Below are 19492 nucleotides of genomic sequence, written 5' to 3'. Positions count from 1 at the left end.
TTTGTTCACAACAACACATAAACTTATGATTTAGTCTTTCAGATAAACCAGATGGAACCCATGAGCCAAAATGGAACTTGGAATAAAAATAATAAAATAAAGTGAGTTTATGGAGTATGATGAACCTTTAGTTTTCTTGGAGGAGAAAAGGATGAAAGCAACAAGGGTAACAATGACAACAACAAAACCAATGCCAATTTGGATCTCAGGCGCTTGCAAGAACTCCATTGCTTAGAAAATAGGCAAACAACCTAATTGAGGATCAGTTTTAAAAATTATATCACCAATAGATGCTATTTGTAATAGCTTCAGATTTTCAAATTTCTTTGATGAAACCAAAAGCATATTGTCTATCATTAGTTCTCCATAAATGCAATGTGCTTATCGTTATGCATTTTTTTACAAGTTTATTTGTATGCTAACATGAAAACAAATCAATTTTATATCACAAACACACCATGCAAACCACTCATTACTCTTGGATCCAAACCTTCTTTCCACCAGATCAAATTTATGCAAATTTTGTACTCTAACTTAACAAATGAAATGCAGGGAAATCAGATACATAATCGTGTGAAAACTTTATATGCATGCATATTTCATAAAGATGTAAACTCAGGTTTTAAACTATTAGTAATTTACGAAATCAAATCCACATTTTTGAAGAAGACACATCAATTATCGCATAAAAGGAAATAAGAAATTGTGTTGATTCCCTAAACCATTCACCTCCGAATAGAAGAATGTAATTAGTTGGATTACTAAAGGTGAGGATGCAGAAAACTGCTTTGATTCCGAATTAATATCCTAAATGTGCACATAAATCATGAGGCTTTTTTGTAACAACTTTTGAATCAAAATAAACTTTCTTAAGCGTTGATACATCAAATCCAGTTATCAAATAATCCAACAGAAACCATAGAGGAGTAACATACCAGAAGGTGTGGGAATGAAGTAGGGAAGAAGGACGTAACATACCAGAAGGTGTGGGAATGAAGAATCAGAACAGGTGGAAGAAGGACGTAACATACCAGAAGGTGTGGGAATGAAGTAGGGAAGAAAGAATCCAGAAATAGAGTAGATGATGAATCCAAAAGGTCAAAGATAGAGGGGTTTGGAGGCAAACTCGACTGATTTGCGTTTCTTGCATACAACATTTGATTGTACTGATAACGACCTTGCTCTAGGTATCTCATATCTTCCCTCCCTTCACATACATTAAAATAAATAAATCTGAATCTGAAACAAAAAACTAGTCATTGAAAGAAAGTTATTTACAGAATTACATCACAGCTGGATTAACAAGGGAAGAAACAGAGGGAAGATTAGTTCCATGAACGGAATTGGAAGAACCAAGAGCTGAAGGAGCGGGACCGGGACCGGATCCAGGAAGCATAGGTGGTCAAGTACTGTGATTCAGAACTAGTAACCTACTTGGACCTTGAAAACCAACATCTGGGTTTGATGAGATTGGTTCGGATAGTTCTAGAGGCCTATTTCTCTGCCGAACATGAAGCCATACCTAAGAAGGGGATGATTATGAAGAAAAACATTGGGAAAGATGGAAATGAGATGAAAAAAGGATTTGAAAATTACCAGAAGGAGATGACAGAGAAGAGTCCGGCGGTTGCAACTGTCTGGATGAGAGTGAAGCTCTTCACCATTTTCCGCACTCAAAGATGGATCTTGAGTTGAATAATGCATTGGACTTAGTCCAATGTTTGGCAGATTATGGATACGATGCGATAGAGTATCGATCGACGAAAATAACCCCTCCTCAACGTCGTTGAGGAATTAAATTATTGCAGAACATAACAAGATAACAAAAGCACTTATAGTGTGGTGATGGTGGATGAAGTGTTGGTCGATAAGGCTAGTACATCGTCGTCATGCGAGGCGTGAAGAGTCGGTGTGGGTTGGAGGTAGTTGAGGTGGGTATCATGCGGGGTTTTAGGGTGTCTTTTGATCGATGAAGATTTTAGGAACTTCAAGTATGAAATTATCGATCTTTTACACACAATGCTTTTAGGGTTTCTTTTGATTGAAGATAATTTTGCATACGAAGAAGAAGAAGGACGAGAGTATCAAGGCGGAGTTTTTTATTTTTTGGATTTCATTCCCCCTTGGCAATTAAAAAATTGGAGAATGCACGTTCATAAAGAAAAATATAAAGCGACAGTTTTAGACGACACACTTTTTTTAGATAGGTGCCCTCTGTGTTTTTAATTTTTTTTGTTGGACACTATTTTTAGGGCCCGAACAAATGCGTGTCCTATATCCTTCAAATTTTGCAAAACTGACATTATTTTTTAGGACACGCACAAATGCGCGTCCTCTATCAGTGAGTGTCATTGTTTGCGCGTCATTAAAGGGCTGTTTTCTAGTAATGGCCAAATCTAGGGTTTCAAGGAGGAAATCCTAATTCCTTAGCTTAAGGCCTAAGCAACCCATGAACCCTCATCCAATACGCCTTGGACGAAAGTTCTAGGGCCTCCCTAGAAGTTTTCATCCAACCCTCATTAAGGAGGTCCAAGAACCCAATTTCACAACTATCAATAAATTGATAAATAGCCCATGCACTTTAATTAATTTATTTAATCCCAAAATTAATTTCTAATTAGATATTAAAATAACATGATTTCTAATTAATATATTATTTTCATAATACATTACTAAATCATTTTATGTATTAATTTATTATTCCAAATAATAAATTCTTCCTCTTTCTTAATTAATTATCATGTTTAGTTGCTAGTATGAATGCAACCCAAAAGGATGCTACTATCAATTCAAGTACATACCAATTATAGTTATGAGTTTAGACACCTAATCCAATAGTTTCCCACTTGGATAAGTCTAATAACTATAGTTGCAAGTATAACTTCAAAAATTAACTAGAAAACTAAGTTTCTTCCTTCTATCTGCCCTCCATTTACTTTGGGCTCTTCAACTTGTATTGAGAGTTCTTCATGATTCTGCCGAAGCAGACGTCTAGCTTTTTCCATCTGATGATCCAACATCGTTTGAATCATCAATTGTACTCCAGCCATTGTCATCGGCTCAGGTGGTGATGCTGCAACAACTACTTGCTCAATCAAAGGTGGTTGATTCCTGTTTCCGTTCACGTTTCCAGTTCTAGTCCTGATTCTCGCCATTTTTGATCTATACACCGAATAAGGTAATTTTAGATCCTCATTCACGGTAGATATTCAAATCATTCTTATCACTCCGAAACGTTTACATGCTAGTTCTAATATCGTAGTCGTACGCTTAGAATCCTAAACACATAAGGTTTCCAGATCTGGTCGGCAACAGACCATAGATCCGAACAAACAATTTCATATATGGCAAACATATAACATTTAGCACATAAAAGCATTTTAGGCATCTTTCCAAAAATATACTAGTGCTCGTGTCTAAAATATGGTAGACACTCATCTCACAATCATCGCTTAACATTATAAGTTTAAGTCTAGAAATCCTACAAATTCCTAGTTTGCTTAAACTAATGCTCTGATACCAACTGTGACATCCCCATTTTCACTGCTAGAAAATACTGATTTGTTTATGCTTTGTTTTAAAATCAGAGTAATCATTTAAAGAAAACTGTTGCGGAATTTGTTCCCAAAACAAAATGTGATGAGAATTTATCAAAGCATTTCTTTAAAGAAATGTATTTTCATTAAATAACAAAATCTTGGGATGTCATGTTCCGATACAGACCAAAAGCATAAACAGTATAAAATAGACCTTACAACAGTTATTTATAACTACTGATCTATAATCCAAAATCTCTCGTCAATTCCACCAACTTATACTCTTGTGACATTACCTATAATGCAAAGAAAACTGAATGGGTCAGGCTTGGGAGTCTGATGAGCATATAGGGTTTTCAACCCACAATAATATAATTATTATATTCAATCATCAAACAATCAACTCAATTACCCATCCCCATTATCTTCTTTATTTCTTAAGGTTTTACCCGAAGAATTGACTATCCTTCCTTCATTCGTTCCTAAGGATTGACCTAAGGAATTAGCACAAAGTCCATTGCTGTCCGAGGTTCCTATAACCAACACTAAATCCATAGCTGCCAAGGTTCGTCTACACTGTACTAAATCCATAGCTACCATTGTATTATTATAAGGCACTAAATCTATAGCTGTCAGGGTTTTTAGAGTACACCGGTGAACATCAAGTCCACAACACCTACAAGTTGCGAGCTTGCTATTGTTCCACAGGACTGTCTAGAATAGTCCGTGATTGTCATCCCTATTCTGATGAATGACGGGGGCCATCTTTTGGGTAAAGGTTTCACTCATTTTTCACCTGTCACCCTCATCTCATGATCTATATCATCTTTTGTCTCATCCTCAAACTAATCTTTCCTCACACACCAACTATTTCATCTACCCATGTTCTACCCAACATATTTGTAGATATAAATTACATATATAGTTTAAATCATTTAAAAACTTGTATAAAACATTCATTCAACATCCATCTCAAGTAAACAAACATTATATAAACACATAACACATATTTCATAACAAGTGCTTCATATCTATGTGCTAGAAGAAATTAACTACACACTCACATGTTAGGATGATTGTTGGACAGCACTACGGCTCTTCAAGTAGAAGTTCTTTTATGAAACCGGGATATCTTCACACACCGGGCTTCTCGTGGGCAGAGCTTCGGCTTGAAACTCTTTTCTCCTTGGGATCTTCGGGGCTTCAGGACTCGCTTCGGGCTTCGGGATGATACCGGGGCTTTGGGGGTACTTCAAGACGGCTAGAGAGAGTATCAGGAGTGAGAGAGTGAGGAATTAACAACCATGGTCGGCTGCCCTTCAACTTCTATTTATAGGGCTGAATATATGTGCTCACGTCATGAGCTCAGTATATAACTGCGTTCGTCATTCGGCCACTTGCTCTGGAAGGCACCCATCACCTGCTCACATCGTGAACACTGTGCTCACGTCGTGAGCTCTAGCACATGTGGAAATTCGTTCCCCGAACTTCATAAATTCATATCTTTCACATACAAGCTCCGTTTTTTACGTTCTTTATATGCACGCGTTGGTGAGATTATGCTCTACAACTCTCATTTAGACTTCGTCGGCTAATTTTGAAGTTAAATTTTATTATATTATTTTAGTAGGCCGGGACAGGAAAACTCCGTTAGGAATTCACAACTCCTTCATCTGAATTCTGTTTTCGTCTGTATTGTTACCGTTGGACTACTATCGACGAGATCTTTGATACTCGTTTAGATCGTTTCGGCTAGAAATCACTCGATCTCATATTCGAACTTCGGACTGCATACTGTTAAGCTGAAAATTAGAAAAATCATAACTTCCTCATACGAAGTTAGATTTGGACTTTCTTTTTATGCACGCTCTCGGTTTAATGTATTCTACGACTTTCATTTAGATCGCTAAGGTCAAATATCTCTCTAACATAAATTCAGTATTTACGTCACGATGTGTCGTGCCAGTTCTGTCGCAAAACTTTGACAAGTCATAACTTCTTCGTTATAACTCGGATTGCGATGTTCTTTATATGTACGGAATCCTTGTAACATATACTAAAACTTAGTTAAGATTACTCCTTCTAAATAATCTTCCATCAAAAATTCATTTTTGATGCTTATCATCTCTAAATTGACTAGCCCAAATCTATAGGCGTTACACATATGTTTGCGACTCCTTAATCTCGGATCATAAGTATTTGGCATGGCTGGGCATTAGAAAATTTTGGAGGTCGGGAGGCTCAGTGACCAGTTGGTTTAGATTATGTGAATAGTAAAATTTTATTTTGGATGGAAGTCTTAGTTGTATATTGGAGGTCATTTGTGGAATGTTTGCATTAGTGGACCCATGTTCGCTTGTGTGTTGTTTAGTAGAAGTTTGATTACCAATGTTGGGTAATGATATTGAAACCTGAATATGGGGGTTCACTGTAAATGTATTAAAGGATTTGTTCGGTGGCTATACACCTAGGTTGGCGTTGGATTTTGAACACAACACGGTATTCTTGGATTGACCATTATTGCGATAGTAAGAGCGGTGGATTAGTGATGACTTTGAAGGGATTCAAGTGTGGATTCGACATCTTTTGGGCAGGGATATGTATTTACATTGGCTAAAATCCACTATCAGGATGTTCTGAGAAGTTCATGATGCAAGTTATGATGGTGATCCTAGTCGGGGACTAGAGATATTTATGACAAGAGTATGATCCTCTGTCTTAGAGTATGGCTTCTATAGTTAGACTGATGAGTGTCCAATTTGGGAAGAGTATTATTGAAACTGTGTTAATGGTTAGGCTGGGATAACCCTTGGCAACTGGACTCTTGGATGGAATCTCGGGGTGCGACCGGGTGTCAGATTATCAATTTTAGCAATCAGTAGGGAATTTCATATTCCAGTTTATTAATAGGAAAATGCAAAAGCATGGACATTGATCGAAAATGCAGAATTTGGTTGGCAGTTTGTAATACATGTGATGGGACTAACACCAATGGTTGGGAGTCGCGTTCGTATCCAAGGGCAATGTTATTGGCATTGGTGAATAGTCAAGGATTCTGCTTTTTAGTTAAAAGTGAGATAATGGAGGGTCAGAGAGGTTTGGGTCGGTCCGGGTTAAGGATTAGAGTCATTATGGATGTGGTTTGAATGGTTGTGGATGTCTGAAAATCAAGAATTGTATAAGGTTTTAGATTTCAGACAGAAGGGTTAGACCTTCTCTTTGAGGGTTATTGAGGAGTGATATTGTTCGTCCCTTCATCAGAACGCATGATTTATGCTAAGATTGGGTTCGGTAACAACATCAAAAGGTGGTCGTCTGTGTGAGATGATCTCTCAATTCTATCCTAGATTCAAGGGTTTAAACGGGACCGGCTGGTGTAGTGGAGTAAGTTGTAAGGAATGATTTTGAGTACGAAATCTAATTTAAGTGGGGGAGAGTTGTAACGTTGATTTTCTCATGTATAAATCTTTAAGATCCAAATTTATCGTTTTTGCATTTTAGTGTCATATAAGCGTAAGATAGACCCCTATGTTGGGCGTAGGTGATTGACCGCATGTAGGAGTTTAATGCCCTATGCTGACTGTAGGTGTGCAACACCAAAGCCCTAATTGTAGGGTTGTGAACCCTATTTAAAGGCTCTAACTCCTTGAGGGCTCATGCTCAGCCTCCAACCTTATATCCATTCATCTCGAAACCCTATCCACCATGTGATAATTTTAAAGCCTTAGAGTGTTTTTGTGTGCATCTTTGAAGGAAGAGTCCATTGGAGAAGCATTTAGGAGCTCCAAGATTTGTAGATCCAGATTTTGCACCTTATAATCCATCTCCAAGAGGTATAAAGTTTCCATCTTGATTTTCCTTTATGCTAAATCTAGTTAGCTCATGAGTTTATATGTTTTTTTGTCCCATAACCTTGGTCTTAATGTTTATAAGCTACTCTAGACCTTTTGGGTATCATTTTCAGATGTTTTTGAGCTTGTAGAGTCATAAAAATGAGAGCTTGGTTACCCTCATCCATTCATGCATGAGGTCTTAAGCATTAGAGTGTTTTGTATACTTAGGGTTTGGCTTTGTACTCTTTTTAGACATGCAAATGAGTAAATTCAGAGACTTTACCCCTTAGGACGTTTATTTGATTCAAATCTGAGGATTAAATGGTTGTTTTTGTGTATTCAGAGCTTAATAGAAAGTTAGTAAATCAGCAAGGTTACGATGAGCGTAATCTTCTCTACGCTTAGCGTAGCTTGAATTTCCCCCTTTTCCATCTGAAGCTCTATGATGATCGTAGAGCATGGTGTTACACTAAGCGTAACACCAGAAGATTGACTTTTTGACAAATTAGACTATTGGTCAATTGGAGTGGGTCCTTGTCTTGGAAGGGCAAAATGACATTTTTACCCCAATAAGAGTTAGCTATGAACCAAGACCCATGAATATTATGTAGATGATTAATAGGAGGAGTTCTAGTATCAGTAGCTCGAGTGTGTGGTTTGTCTATCTGTGGATTGAGGTGAGTTTTCTCACTATACTGTGTAGGATGCTAGTTGTCTTTGTGACTCTTGTATTGGTATGCTGGTTTGGGTCCGTTTGTATGTTGGGATGGGCCCATTTTTATGTTTGGTTGGGCCTGTTGATAAGTTGGGTTGAGCCCATTGATATATTGGGTTGGGCCTGTTGGTATGTTGGGTTGGGCCTATTATATGATGGGTTGAGTCCGTTGTATGGTATGTGGTATTTTGGAAAACCCACTAAGCTTTGTGCTTACGGTTTGTAGTTTAAACGTTTTCAAGTACTTCCAGTTCCAAAGGAAAGGGTTCGATTTAACTAAACAACATCCCTGATGGCATTTCCGCATTGATTGTTATTATTTTACTCTGATGTTTAAAAGATACATTTTACTCACACTGGTTTTGGAACAAATGGTTGTATGGATTTGATGGTTTAAAAATGAAAATTTTATCAGTATTTTTTGGGTTGTTATACGAACGAGCTCAAGTGAAGAAGCTATAATCTACCTTTTATTATGGACCTTTAGCATACGAATGTTGAAGAAGGGAAACAGATTAAGCAAAGAAGCTATAATCTACTTTGTATCATAGTTACTTCCAAAGTTTAGTTAGTTTGATTTCATATGTAATAATGTGTGTTTCTCTCTTTGTAGTGCATGCTTTTTTTTTCCTGAATAATAGGTTTAAGTTAACATGAACGTATTGGTGGTTACATTTCAACCCACAAAAAGAAGGTACTTGAAAACGTTTTGTGAATGGTCTAAAATTGAGTTATGCCGAATAGCATCTAGATGACCGCTAGATTGCAATTAAGACTACGATTTTAAATTGTACATTTTTTGCATATTAGGAAGACCTTATAACATAAAAGTGTAAGAGGTCCTAGCTTTGTTCCCTTTGAAATGGAAGTGGTTGGTTATACAAATGCGTCTTCACAAAGGTCTTCCATTTTCAACTTAATTATAGAGAGTTTTCTCTTCTTCTGGTCCATGGTATAGTAAGCACGAAGTTAATTTCTAGATTATAATGGTCTAAAATTGTGAATACGTATCAAAGTACAATTTTGTAATAAGAAATTATTTTAGAATGCAATGGTTTAGTTGGGTAGAGTTTCAGAGTACAATATCTTCATGATGGAAAAGTTAAAAGGACAAATTTGTGAAAGAAAAAAAATGCACGTATTATGCTATAATAAATAAAAAAAATGAAAGTATATATTGCTGTATTTAGCCCTTTTCCTCTTCCATCTTTAAGTATTTTTAAACATCAATTATCATTAAACACTGTATCTTTAAAGCACTTAATGTGGAAAAAACAGAAATTAGCCTTAAGTATAACCTCTTTATGATGTTCATTGCTTTCTAAAGATTTACGAGGTCTTCAAAATTGTTGCTAGTTTGCTATATTAATTGTTGCTAGTTTTTTGAATCCTATTTGAATTGAAACTATGTCGCTATTTATAAATATATGTGGAGCCGAAGATTGTCTCTTTAAAAAAGCCCTTGTGCACTACAAGAAAATTTCAATTTAACTACGGAAAAATTCCGTAGCAAAATGATGTAATTCCGTAGCTAAACCTAAATAACTACGGAAGTTGCTACGAAATTTTCCAATGAGATTTCATAGTAAGATTTCTTGTAGCAAAATGTTTAACTACGAAATTATAGTTCCGTATCAATTTTGCTATGGTCGTTGCTACGACGTCTATCCGTAGCATTTCAACTACAACACACTTTCATCACAATTCCGTAACAATGAATTATGTAGCAAATTCCGTATCTATTTTGCTCTGTAGCAAATTCCGTAGCCATTTGGTCCATAACAAATTTCGTAGCTAATTGTTCCGTAGCTAATTTCGTAGTCATTTGGTCCATAGCAAATTCCATAGCTAATTGTTCCGTAGCAAATTTCGTAGCCATTTGGTCCATAGCAAATTACGTAGCTAATTGTTTTGTAGCAAATTCTGTAGCCATTTGGTCCATAACAAATTCCGTAGCTAATTGTTCTGTAGCAAATTCTGTAGTCATTCGTTCCGTAACAAATTCCATAGCCGTTCGTTCCGTAGCAAATTTCGTAACAACTTTTTGTAGTCAATTTCATAGCAATCGTTCCATACCATTTTTTCTATAAAATTCGGTTATTTAATTTGACTTATTATGTCAATTTACAAAAATACAATTAATATAAAACCAAAAATAACAAAGTATTTCTATAGAAACTAAAAGACATATCCAACACATCAAAAGATACATATTTCAAAATCAAAAGTCACTACAAATTTAATGAAAAACATTATTCGATACATAATATTCTATCACCATATTTGTATTTTGCTTTCATTGCAATGTTTGAGCACCTTTCTTTTCCTTTGATTATCACCATATGCTCCTCTTAATATGAATTGTGACATCTTTCCTGAAATAAATGGATGTCAAATTACAAGAAATACCAATGTACTTATGTATTTATACCAATCAAGACAATGTACTAATATTTTTACCCATAATAGCAATAAGCTATCATTTCTTACTGATATAGGCAACTATTTTCACATTGACGATGACATGGCAGCAACCAGTGTGGCGGTGCCACATCATCATTTTATAGGTTTGAAGTTACAAAATACAAATTACATTTGACTGGTTTTGGGGTAGGTGATGGTGGTGGATTATGAATCCGGGAAGTTGATAGTGACCAGTTAAATATCTAAACTAATGGTGCTGAAGTTGAAGTATATCTCATCCAAAGTTGTGGACAACATTTTTTGTTAGCATAAAGATCTACAAAGTATTAGAGGTGTTTGCTAAAGGTAAAACTGAAGTTGAGAAGTATATAAGTTAAGAATTTTCTATTATATTGATTTTTTAAGCAAATAGAAATTAGAGAGGGGCCAAAGTCTGTTGTTAAAAAAACCCAACAACAAAAATTTGACAGAAGATGAAATATATAACCTTACGGCTGGTTCGAGAGTGAGATGGAAGTAAAGTTGGCCTTAAATGCCACAACCTGCATACAGAGTAGATAAATAGAATTAAAATGTTATTACACAAATTTGAACCATTGAAGCTGAACCATAATTAGAGCTTCTGGATTCTTATGAGAGTGGTTAGAATTATGCTAGACACTTCGACAATATCAAACGAATTATTAGAAAATGAGTTAAAGTCAACACGTAACTAGCTCCAATCCAGAAATTGATAATCTTAACCAAAATCCCAGAACCTGCAAAATCAAATTTTAAATAAACTTAATTAAAAATCAATCCGTTGTATGTTAATAATGACCAAAACAAAAAGTACTTAAATATTTCCATTTTTGTAATTATACTCAACCTTTTTAACAAAGCAACCAAAAATGTAAATCACAGTAATTACTCACAGTGAAACCACTAGAAATCAACGCAATATCATATTAAAGATCAATAGCTCTCAATGCCCCATCATCACCATCATTACTCCTGCAATCCACTTGCATCATTCATAAAGAAATTAAAATCATATTATTTTCTTAAATAAAGTATTTTTTTTTAAATAAATCTTACAGTCAGTCCATTTGTCAATGATTAGATGTTCCTTTATGTGCTTTTAGCCTTTACAAGTGAGTCTACGTGCAGCCAAGAAGAATCTTGGATGAGGCAATTTAGGAGATGGCATATCAGGAACTCAAAATCTTGTGGAATATAGTAACAATTACAATGGTGGTGTAGTGGATTATCTATCCAGGAGTTGCAGCCCAAACGACATAATTTTTATGATAATGCTAGAGCTATTATTAGATAACAACATGTGCCATAAAGAAATGGAGGAATTTCTTTAATTTCTGCCAATTGTGATTTAATGTATATTACACAAAAAAATAAATTTTTTTGGACTTATGATTTAGATCATTAGATGGATATCATTTGGTTTCTTGATTATGATTGCATCATGTGGTTTTTTATCAGGGTATGTTTAGTTCTTAACTCCAAGAAAGCAATCAATAATCTCAGTCAAATAACATGTTGCTAGTTAAAAATATGATAATTGAACTATTCAATGAATGCATATGGACTTATGTGAACCTTATATATTTTCTCTGAGTTATGTTTTATCTTTTTGGTATGATTTGTAATGTCGATGGTTCTTTTAATACTGAGCACTAAGCCAATTAACACTACAATAATCAAACGAAATGTGTCGTGAACTTTTTCTCCCTTAAACTCATTAACTCTACCACAACATTTAGAGAAGCTACTATGGTGTTCATAGTTCTCAAAAGCTAAACATTGTTCAAGAGGATCTAATTTACAAAACCAATTACTGGAAATTGCTAAAATGGACCAAACTACTTTGTAACAATAGTACTTACTGAAATTAGACATCACAAACATTTAATTTAATAAGTAATTAGAAAATCTTCTAGAACTCAACATTCTTGCTGAAAATGTTTTAGATTTTTCAATACCAGAATAGAGAAAAATGGATGGAACGTACCTAGCGATTGAGGGAGCAGGGGGCTATAGGCGGAGCAGACAAGAGGATTTACAGGATTTGGGGGCGAAGCGCAGCAGAGGATGTTTGTAGTTCATACTGGAATATTTATTAGCGGCCTCTAATTTATTCCTGAAATCTCATCAATGGAAGTCAATTTGGAAATTGAATGGAACTTTCCCTGTATGAGAGACAGTCTATAGGTCACGCCAGACTCCACCACAGATCTCACTGTCGTCCAACACCATGGACGCCTCTCCAAAGAAGCACACAGGGTTAATGTTGCAGAAAAATCATATAGATCACATCGTATCTCTCACGCGACTGGACCGAGCATAATGCTCTCGTCGGAGTTACCTGATCTTCTCCGAAAAGTAGATGCTCTGTCAGAAAAATGTTTTTAAGCACAGATCCAACCTCACCTTTGATCTATGTACACTAACTTAGCTAATACCGCAACTAATCAATTCGTATACATGACAATTACACATATGTACTGATCCGACTCTAGATTAAACTTGATCCACCTAGTTTCTTCGTCGAAGTTACTGCTTTCCGGTTATTAGATACATTGGAGATTAGACTCGTCCCTACCATCGACTCAACTTCCGACCTCTGTAATCAAATAGCTGAAATCCTTTGTAACCACTTCACCGGAGCACTTCATTCAATCACCAAACCTTCGCCAGAAATCTGAGTAGTGAATGTCTAATTCTCTTCCTCTTCATCACGCTCTCGTAATCTCTCTCTCTCTCTCTCTCTCTCTCTCTCTATTGAAGCTACTTCAGCCACACCGGAGTGTTATTGCTGGAAAAACCTCATAGAGTCAATCCATGCTAGGGACCGGAAATAGTTAGCTCTTCATCGTGTTTGGTCTGAAATGGCATTGCTTCTGTCTGCCCTAGATCTAGAATCTCTCTTCAAGAATAAATTTTATGAACACGATAAAGTAGTCTGAGCATTACCAAACTTGATTCCATTTATTTAATTTAAGCCCTTTATATTCTCATATTTACTCTAAGCCCCTTAATACTTAATTTACTAAATTACCCTTCAAATGTTTTTATATTTTTACTAACTCACAGTTCCTAAATGGAAGTGGTACGATTTATAAAACATTTATCAACTAAAATACCCAATATTCTTAAGTGATATTACTAGTTTGCTAGTGGAGACCATCCTCTTTAATCTATCATGATTACTTTTTCTTTTTTTTAACTACCATTAAAAACAATTTTCTATTTTTTGCTATCGAAACATATTCCGTAGCTACTTGACTACGAAATATTTCGTAGCCAAATAGGTACAGAATATGTTTCCGTTGCTATTTTACAAATCAAAAAACAAGTTGTATACACAAGTAACTATGGTTAAGATTTTCGTAAAAAGTTCTATAGTAGATTAGCTATAAAATTTTATTGTGTAGCAAATTTTTGTAGCAAAAGTAGCTACGAATTTCAATTTCGTAGCCAACTACCTACGAATTTTAATTTGGTAGCTAGTTATGTAGCTAACTAGCTACATATATGAATTCTATAACAAGTTTCATAGCGAACTAGCTATAACCAACAATTCGGTCGCATATTTTGTAGTAAAATAGCTACGGAATTTTGATTTCGTAACAACTATTTAGGATTTACCTACGAAATGCATTTCCATAGCCCTTTTCGTAGCAAAATAGCTACGACCAGCCATTCTGTAGCATATTTCGTAGTTAAATAACTACAATTTTGATTCCGTAGCAACTTTCCGTAGCTATTTAGAATTTAGCTATGGAATACAATTCCATAACCATTTCCGTAGCAATATAGCTACGACAAGACATTCCGTAGCATATTTCGTAGTATAATAGCTATAGATTTTGATTCTGTAGCAACTTTCCGTAGCTATTAAACATTTTTCTTGTAGTGGTGGAGAGAAGGAAAACTCCAATATATATATAGTCACTTATAAGACCTCAGAGTTGGAGTCTCGATGGTGATAAATAAGGATGTGCTGAACCACAGGAGTGCGAGATGCCGACTATGATACCATGTAAATATATGTAGAGTCCAAAATTTTCTCTCTAAAAGAGTCATTATGGAGAGAAACTCTAACATATATAATCACTTATAAAATAATGTTATACCGATGTGTGATACACTCACATTATTAATAGAATTATGGCTTGGTGTTTAATTTGATGTAAACATAGTTATTAATTATTATTTATTTGTAAATCTTAATTTCATTTGTACATTTAGGCATGGAATAATGATAGATTTCACACCAAGTAGACCATTAACTAATAGACAGTTGCTAATTACATTAGTTCCTATGATTAAATATATAGAAAAAATGTTCATTTAAAGATAATTAGGGAGATATATCCGACTACAGATTTCTGACTGACATCAATCGCTGTATTTTTAGCAGTGGTACAACTATATTAACATTTGACTTATTGCGGCTGATTTTATTTCAAGACAACACTAACAAGTAGTATTTATATGAAAATAACAACTACCCATTAAATTTAATATATATGATAATATAATATCAATAAAGATCAGTCACCAAAGTCTATTGACGATGTTGTCCTTCTTTCTAGAGATTGGATGTTCAAATCTTCAACATAGATAAAACAATTTAGTTGTACTTTAATATATTTGCCATTTAAAAATAAATAAATAAAAAAACAAACAGCCGGTTTGTATCTAGCTTGTAGAAGTTATAACTACTCGTCATGAAAAAAATGGGGTGAAATCGTGTTATCGTGCACGTGCACGTGTGTGCATAGGTTAGTAAGTGCAATGATTTTTTTTTTTTTTAATATTAAATCAATCTTTGCAATTAAAAATGATTAATATTAAGCTTAAAATCAAAACAGGATAAACATATTATAAAACAACAACATGCATATTTCTTTGAGCATGAATTTCAAGAAGAAAACTAGAGCTTACGTCATCACCTTTTTTTCCTTCAGTTTTAATTTCTTAATTTGTTACACGTAGTTTGCATTTGTCACTTGTTCGATTGTCTTGCAGATGGGTACCCTATCCCATGACGTGTATTAGGAAACACCATGAACAACGTCCCTGAAACAGCTCCGATTACCGGCGGCACCACCATCATCAACATTCTCTCGTTCGTCTCAAACGCAGGGTACAAACACTCCACCGTGTTGTCATCCAACAACGCCACCACCGCAAAAACAACCACCGTGAAAAGTGCATGCACAAAGTCTCCGATTCGAAGCTTGTACTTCGAAACATCAACGCCTGAGGATGAGGACGGAGTCGGCCAGAAGCCCTTAGCGGTAGCGACTCCGTAGTGGATGGTTCCGTCATCATCTTCGTAGCTGTCGGTGAAGGAAGAGAATATGCAGGAGAGACCGCAGAGGGCGATGAGGGTGGAGGAGAGGTACTTGTTGACGGTGGTGCAGTGGCCACCGTTGGTTAAGACAGGGTTGAGGAATTGGAAGGTGAAAACGGTGCCGGTTGGTAGGAGCTTTATGAGGTTTCCGACGCCGGAAAGTGTCTTAGTTTTTATGGTGTTGGTGGCCATTTCTCAAGGTTTTTGACTGTGATTAATTTATGGGTTAATTATTTGATTTTATGTGTATCGACTACGGAGTTAATATATATATAGAGGTAGAGAGAGAGAGAGAGAGAGAGAGAGAGAGAGAGAGAGAGAGAGAGAGAGAGAGAGAGAGAGAGAGAGAGAGAGAGAGAGAGAGAGAGAGAGAGAGAGAGAGAGAGAGAGAGAGAGAGAGAGAGCTTTGATTAGAAGTAAGAAGAGTGATGGCTTCTACTCTTCAATATGGAAAGCCTTCTAAGTATTCCATAAGTTTTTCCAAATGGAAACTTTTATTTTCAGCCATAAAATAAAATGTTTTGTTTGCCGTATTAATTTCTCTTTAATAAAACTATTTTGATATATATATATATATATATATATATATATATATATATATATATATATATATATATATATATATATATATATATATATATATATATCATAGAGTTGCATGTTTTTTTCCCTCATTTATTTTCATAAACAACAAGAATAACGGATGATTTATATTATCAAAATTAAATTTATTTCTATCTTTTGTTTATATTCATATTTTTAGTTATAGGTTGGAATCTATTAATTTTCCTTTTTATTATCTTCTCTTGATCTTGACATGTGTATTTATATAAGGAAGATAAATAAAAACTTAAAAACAAAAGGTAACAGGCTATTTTTTGAATTTTACATCTTTTCAAGAGCATCTAGAAGTGACATGGTCCTCTATTGAGTAAACAAGTATATTTTATGACAATTATTTTGTAGTTTTACAACCCGATAATATTATGATGACATATATTTGGATTCTATATGGTAAGAAATTTGATCATATCGTTTAAGGAAATGTGTATTTTTGAATGAACATCTTTTTCTTATCATATTAAAACTACTATAAATGATTACATACACCAACATTTGGAAACAATGTCTAGGTTTTCAAATGAAAGTAAGTTTTTACGTCTAAGATTTTAAGAGACGTGAATTTGTGTACTTATCCTAAAATTTTAAATTTTTCAATGTGAAATCACATGTTTGACCTTTTGAAACGACAACCATTATTCATCTTAATTTTAAAAGGAAACATAAACGAATTAGTGTTAGTGATGCTTTACCGACCTAGTGGCGGTTTTGGAGGTGTGTGGGTGGTGAAGGCGTATGGGCACTTCATTTGTAAGGGACTCCGATTTCATGGCCAAATCCACAGTTATGGTATAGTTTTTTTTTTTTTTTTTTTTTTTTTTTTTCATAAAAAAAGAAATTGTATGGATTATTATTTAAAAAAATAGCCTTGACAAGTGATAATACACAATGTAACCTTTAAAATTATCTTAAATACTAAAAAACTAACAAAAAATCAAAATCTTATTACAAATTTTAAATCTGTTTGGGGGTTATCAAATGTTTAAGGAGTTTTAAAGTCTTTACATCCAAGAAAAATATAATTTCTGTTAATAGTAATTATATCTAACAAAGTTTTAGTTTTTTTATAAAATCCACCAAAAAATAAAGAAAACAAATCAAAAAATCAAAAGTTTCAAAACCTAAGAAACCATAACCACAATTTGGCATATTTGAATTTATCATTAATATGGTTATACAATTTATATAGGTTAAATTAAATAACATGAGCATACAACTACAATATATAACCATAAAAGTTATAACCATAAAAGTTGAAGTCGTTGAATCATAACAAATTAAAGACAAGTTGCAAAAATCTTTAAAATACTACAAATTGGTCATATCTACATTGATGGTGATGATTTAATCTTCAACAAGAATTATTAAGAAGATGTCAATTAAACGTAATAGAACTAACATAATACTAAATTTCTTATAAATGACAAACACTTATTTAGTTTTTTATCTAATATTCATAATATTATTGATTGTTCCCGTTACAATCTATATTAGTAGAATGAAACTTTACGAAACTAAAACCTTTAAAATCTTGTTTGAAATCTTTCATGCCTCAAGAGAGATTAAATGTTTTGTCTATAGATATCAATTGCAAATATTGATTATGAAAGTTTAATAGATATTTTGTTGCTAAAAATAATAGAATGTTAATTTTTAGAAAAATAATAGTAATATATATAGATTGTTTCATATTATTTTGAAAAAACACTTGTAACGGTTTCAGTTTAACGTATATGGAGTGACTACCTTTAAATAAATGTAATATTTTTTCCTTCTCTATTAAAGTTATTTAATTTTATTAAACTAGTTTAGTATGTTACAACGATGATGATGCGCCTTTTTTCATTAAAACCATCCAATTTTAAAAGTATCTTTTAATTTAATCACGAAAACATTTTTTTCTTTTTTTCTGTTAAACTTATTTTTTAGTTAGAAAATTTTATCTGCACTACAAAAAATTGTAAATGCGGAAAATTTTCCTTTAAGTTTTTTAGATTTTCTTTTTCCATTTTGTTTAAAAATAGTTCTTTGGTTCTAACAATAGTATTTTTTTATTTGAAGGATGAGAATGACGGCGGAGTCCGACAAAAGCCGTTCATAAGGGGTGATGAGGATAAGGAGACGTACTTGCTGACGGTGATGCAGTGGCCGTCGTTGGGACAAGTTTGAGGAATTAGAATGTGAAGATACGTTGGCATGAGCTTTATAAGGTTTCTGAAGCTAGAATTTGTCTTGGTTTTTATGTTGTTGATCGCCATTTTCAAAGGTGTTTCAATGTGATTTGTAGGTTATTTAATCATTTGTGTCACCTATTGAATATATATATATATATATATATATATATATATATATATATATATATATATATATATATATATATATATATTCAATAGGTGGTTCAAATGTTTCTAGCAACTATTATGTGCTTAAATGCATCAATGAGAATTCAAGAAGTAATAAATAATTAAATAAATCATTTAAGAGTGTTTTGGACCTTTTGTACTTTTAATTAAGGAAATCATTTAATTGAAATCTTGCAATTAAGGAAATAAAGTAAATATATTTGACATAGTCGTAAGTGGTAAAACACGTTCATCGTCGGCATCAACACCATCACCACCACTGCTGCCCACTTCCGCTCATCGTCGATCTCGTTTTCAACTCATTAATTGATACCTTAATTTATTTCATTCCTCAATTCATTCCCATCTTAGCCTCCACCAAAATTCATTGCAACATCCACCAAAATTCATCGGGAATCCTCTCCATAAACCTATCATCGATCGACCAATTGTTCTCACCATTGTCTGAGCACCCAGAAAATCAGCACAATCGTCATATGGTCGGTGCTTCCCTCCCCTTTTCGCCAGTGACACCCACCTCATGCGATGTCATCCGCCAACACACCCCGTCTGTGATATTTTCATATCCGATTTTGTGTTTTTCATCTTCTTGTTACTCCATTCCTATTTTTGTTATTCACAAGAAACCCTAAATCAAATTT

At 34.2% G+C, this 19492-nt stretch overlaps 1 protein-coding gene and 1 long non-coding RNA gene across 3 annotated transcripts; both read right to left on the bottom strand.

Annotated features, from left to right (window-relative positions):
* Window positions 1-10251: 10251 nt before the first annotated feature.
* LOC145057149 (uncharacterized) lies at window positions 10252-13425 on the bottom strand. Of its 2 annotated transcripts, XR_013685972.1 has the most exons (5): window positions 12517-13425; window positions 11423-11501; window positions 11222-11266; window positions 10996-11050; window positions 10252-10459 (listed from the first exon to the last, which is right to left on the bottom strand). It is a non-coding gene; the product is annotated as an uncharacterized LOC145057149 (long non-coding RNA). The 2 variants fall into 2 exon arrangements; XR_013685971.1 differs by having other exon boundaries at window positions 11423-13425.
* Window positions 13426-15338: 1913 nt separating this feature from the next.
* On the bottom strand, window positions 15339-16097 carry DMP2 (transmembrane protein, putative (DUF679 domain membrane protein 2)). The gene has a single exon (XM_079006734.1). It carries the CDS (start codon window positions 16057-16059, stop codon window positions 15517-15519), a length of 543 nt encoding a protein of 180 aa, XP_078862860.1. The 5' UTR covers window positions 16060-16097; the 3' UTR covers window positions 15339-15516.
* Window positions 16098-19492: the final 3395 nt, after the last annotated feature.

This window comes from Lactuca serriola, chromosome 6 (assembly GCF_051521515.1).
Source record: "Lactuca serriola cultivar US96UC23 chromosome 6, Lser_US96UC23_V15, whole genome shotgun sequence".
NCBI classification, from domain to species: Eukaryota; Viridiplantae; Streptophyta; class Magnoliopsida; order Asterales; family Asteraceae; genus Lactuca; species Lactuca serriola.
The sequence above is the reverse complement of the archived record's forward strand: the minus strand, read 5'-3'. Positions and strand labels throughout refer to the sequence as shown.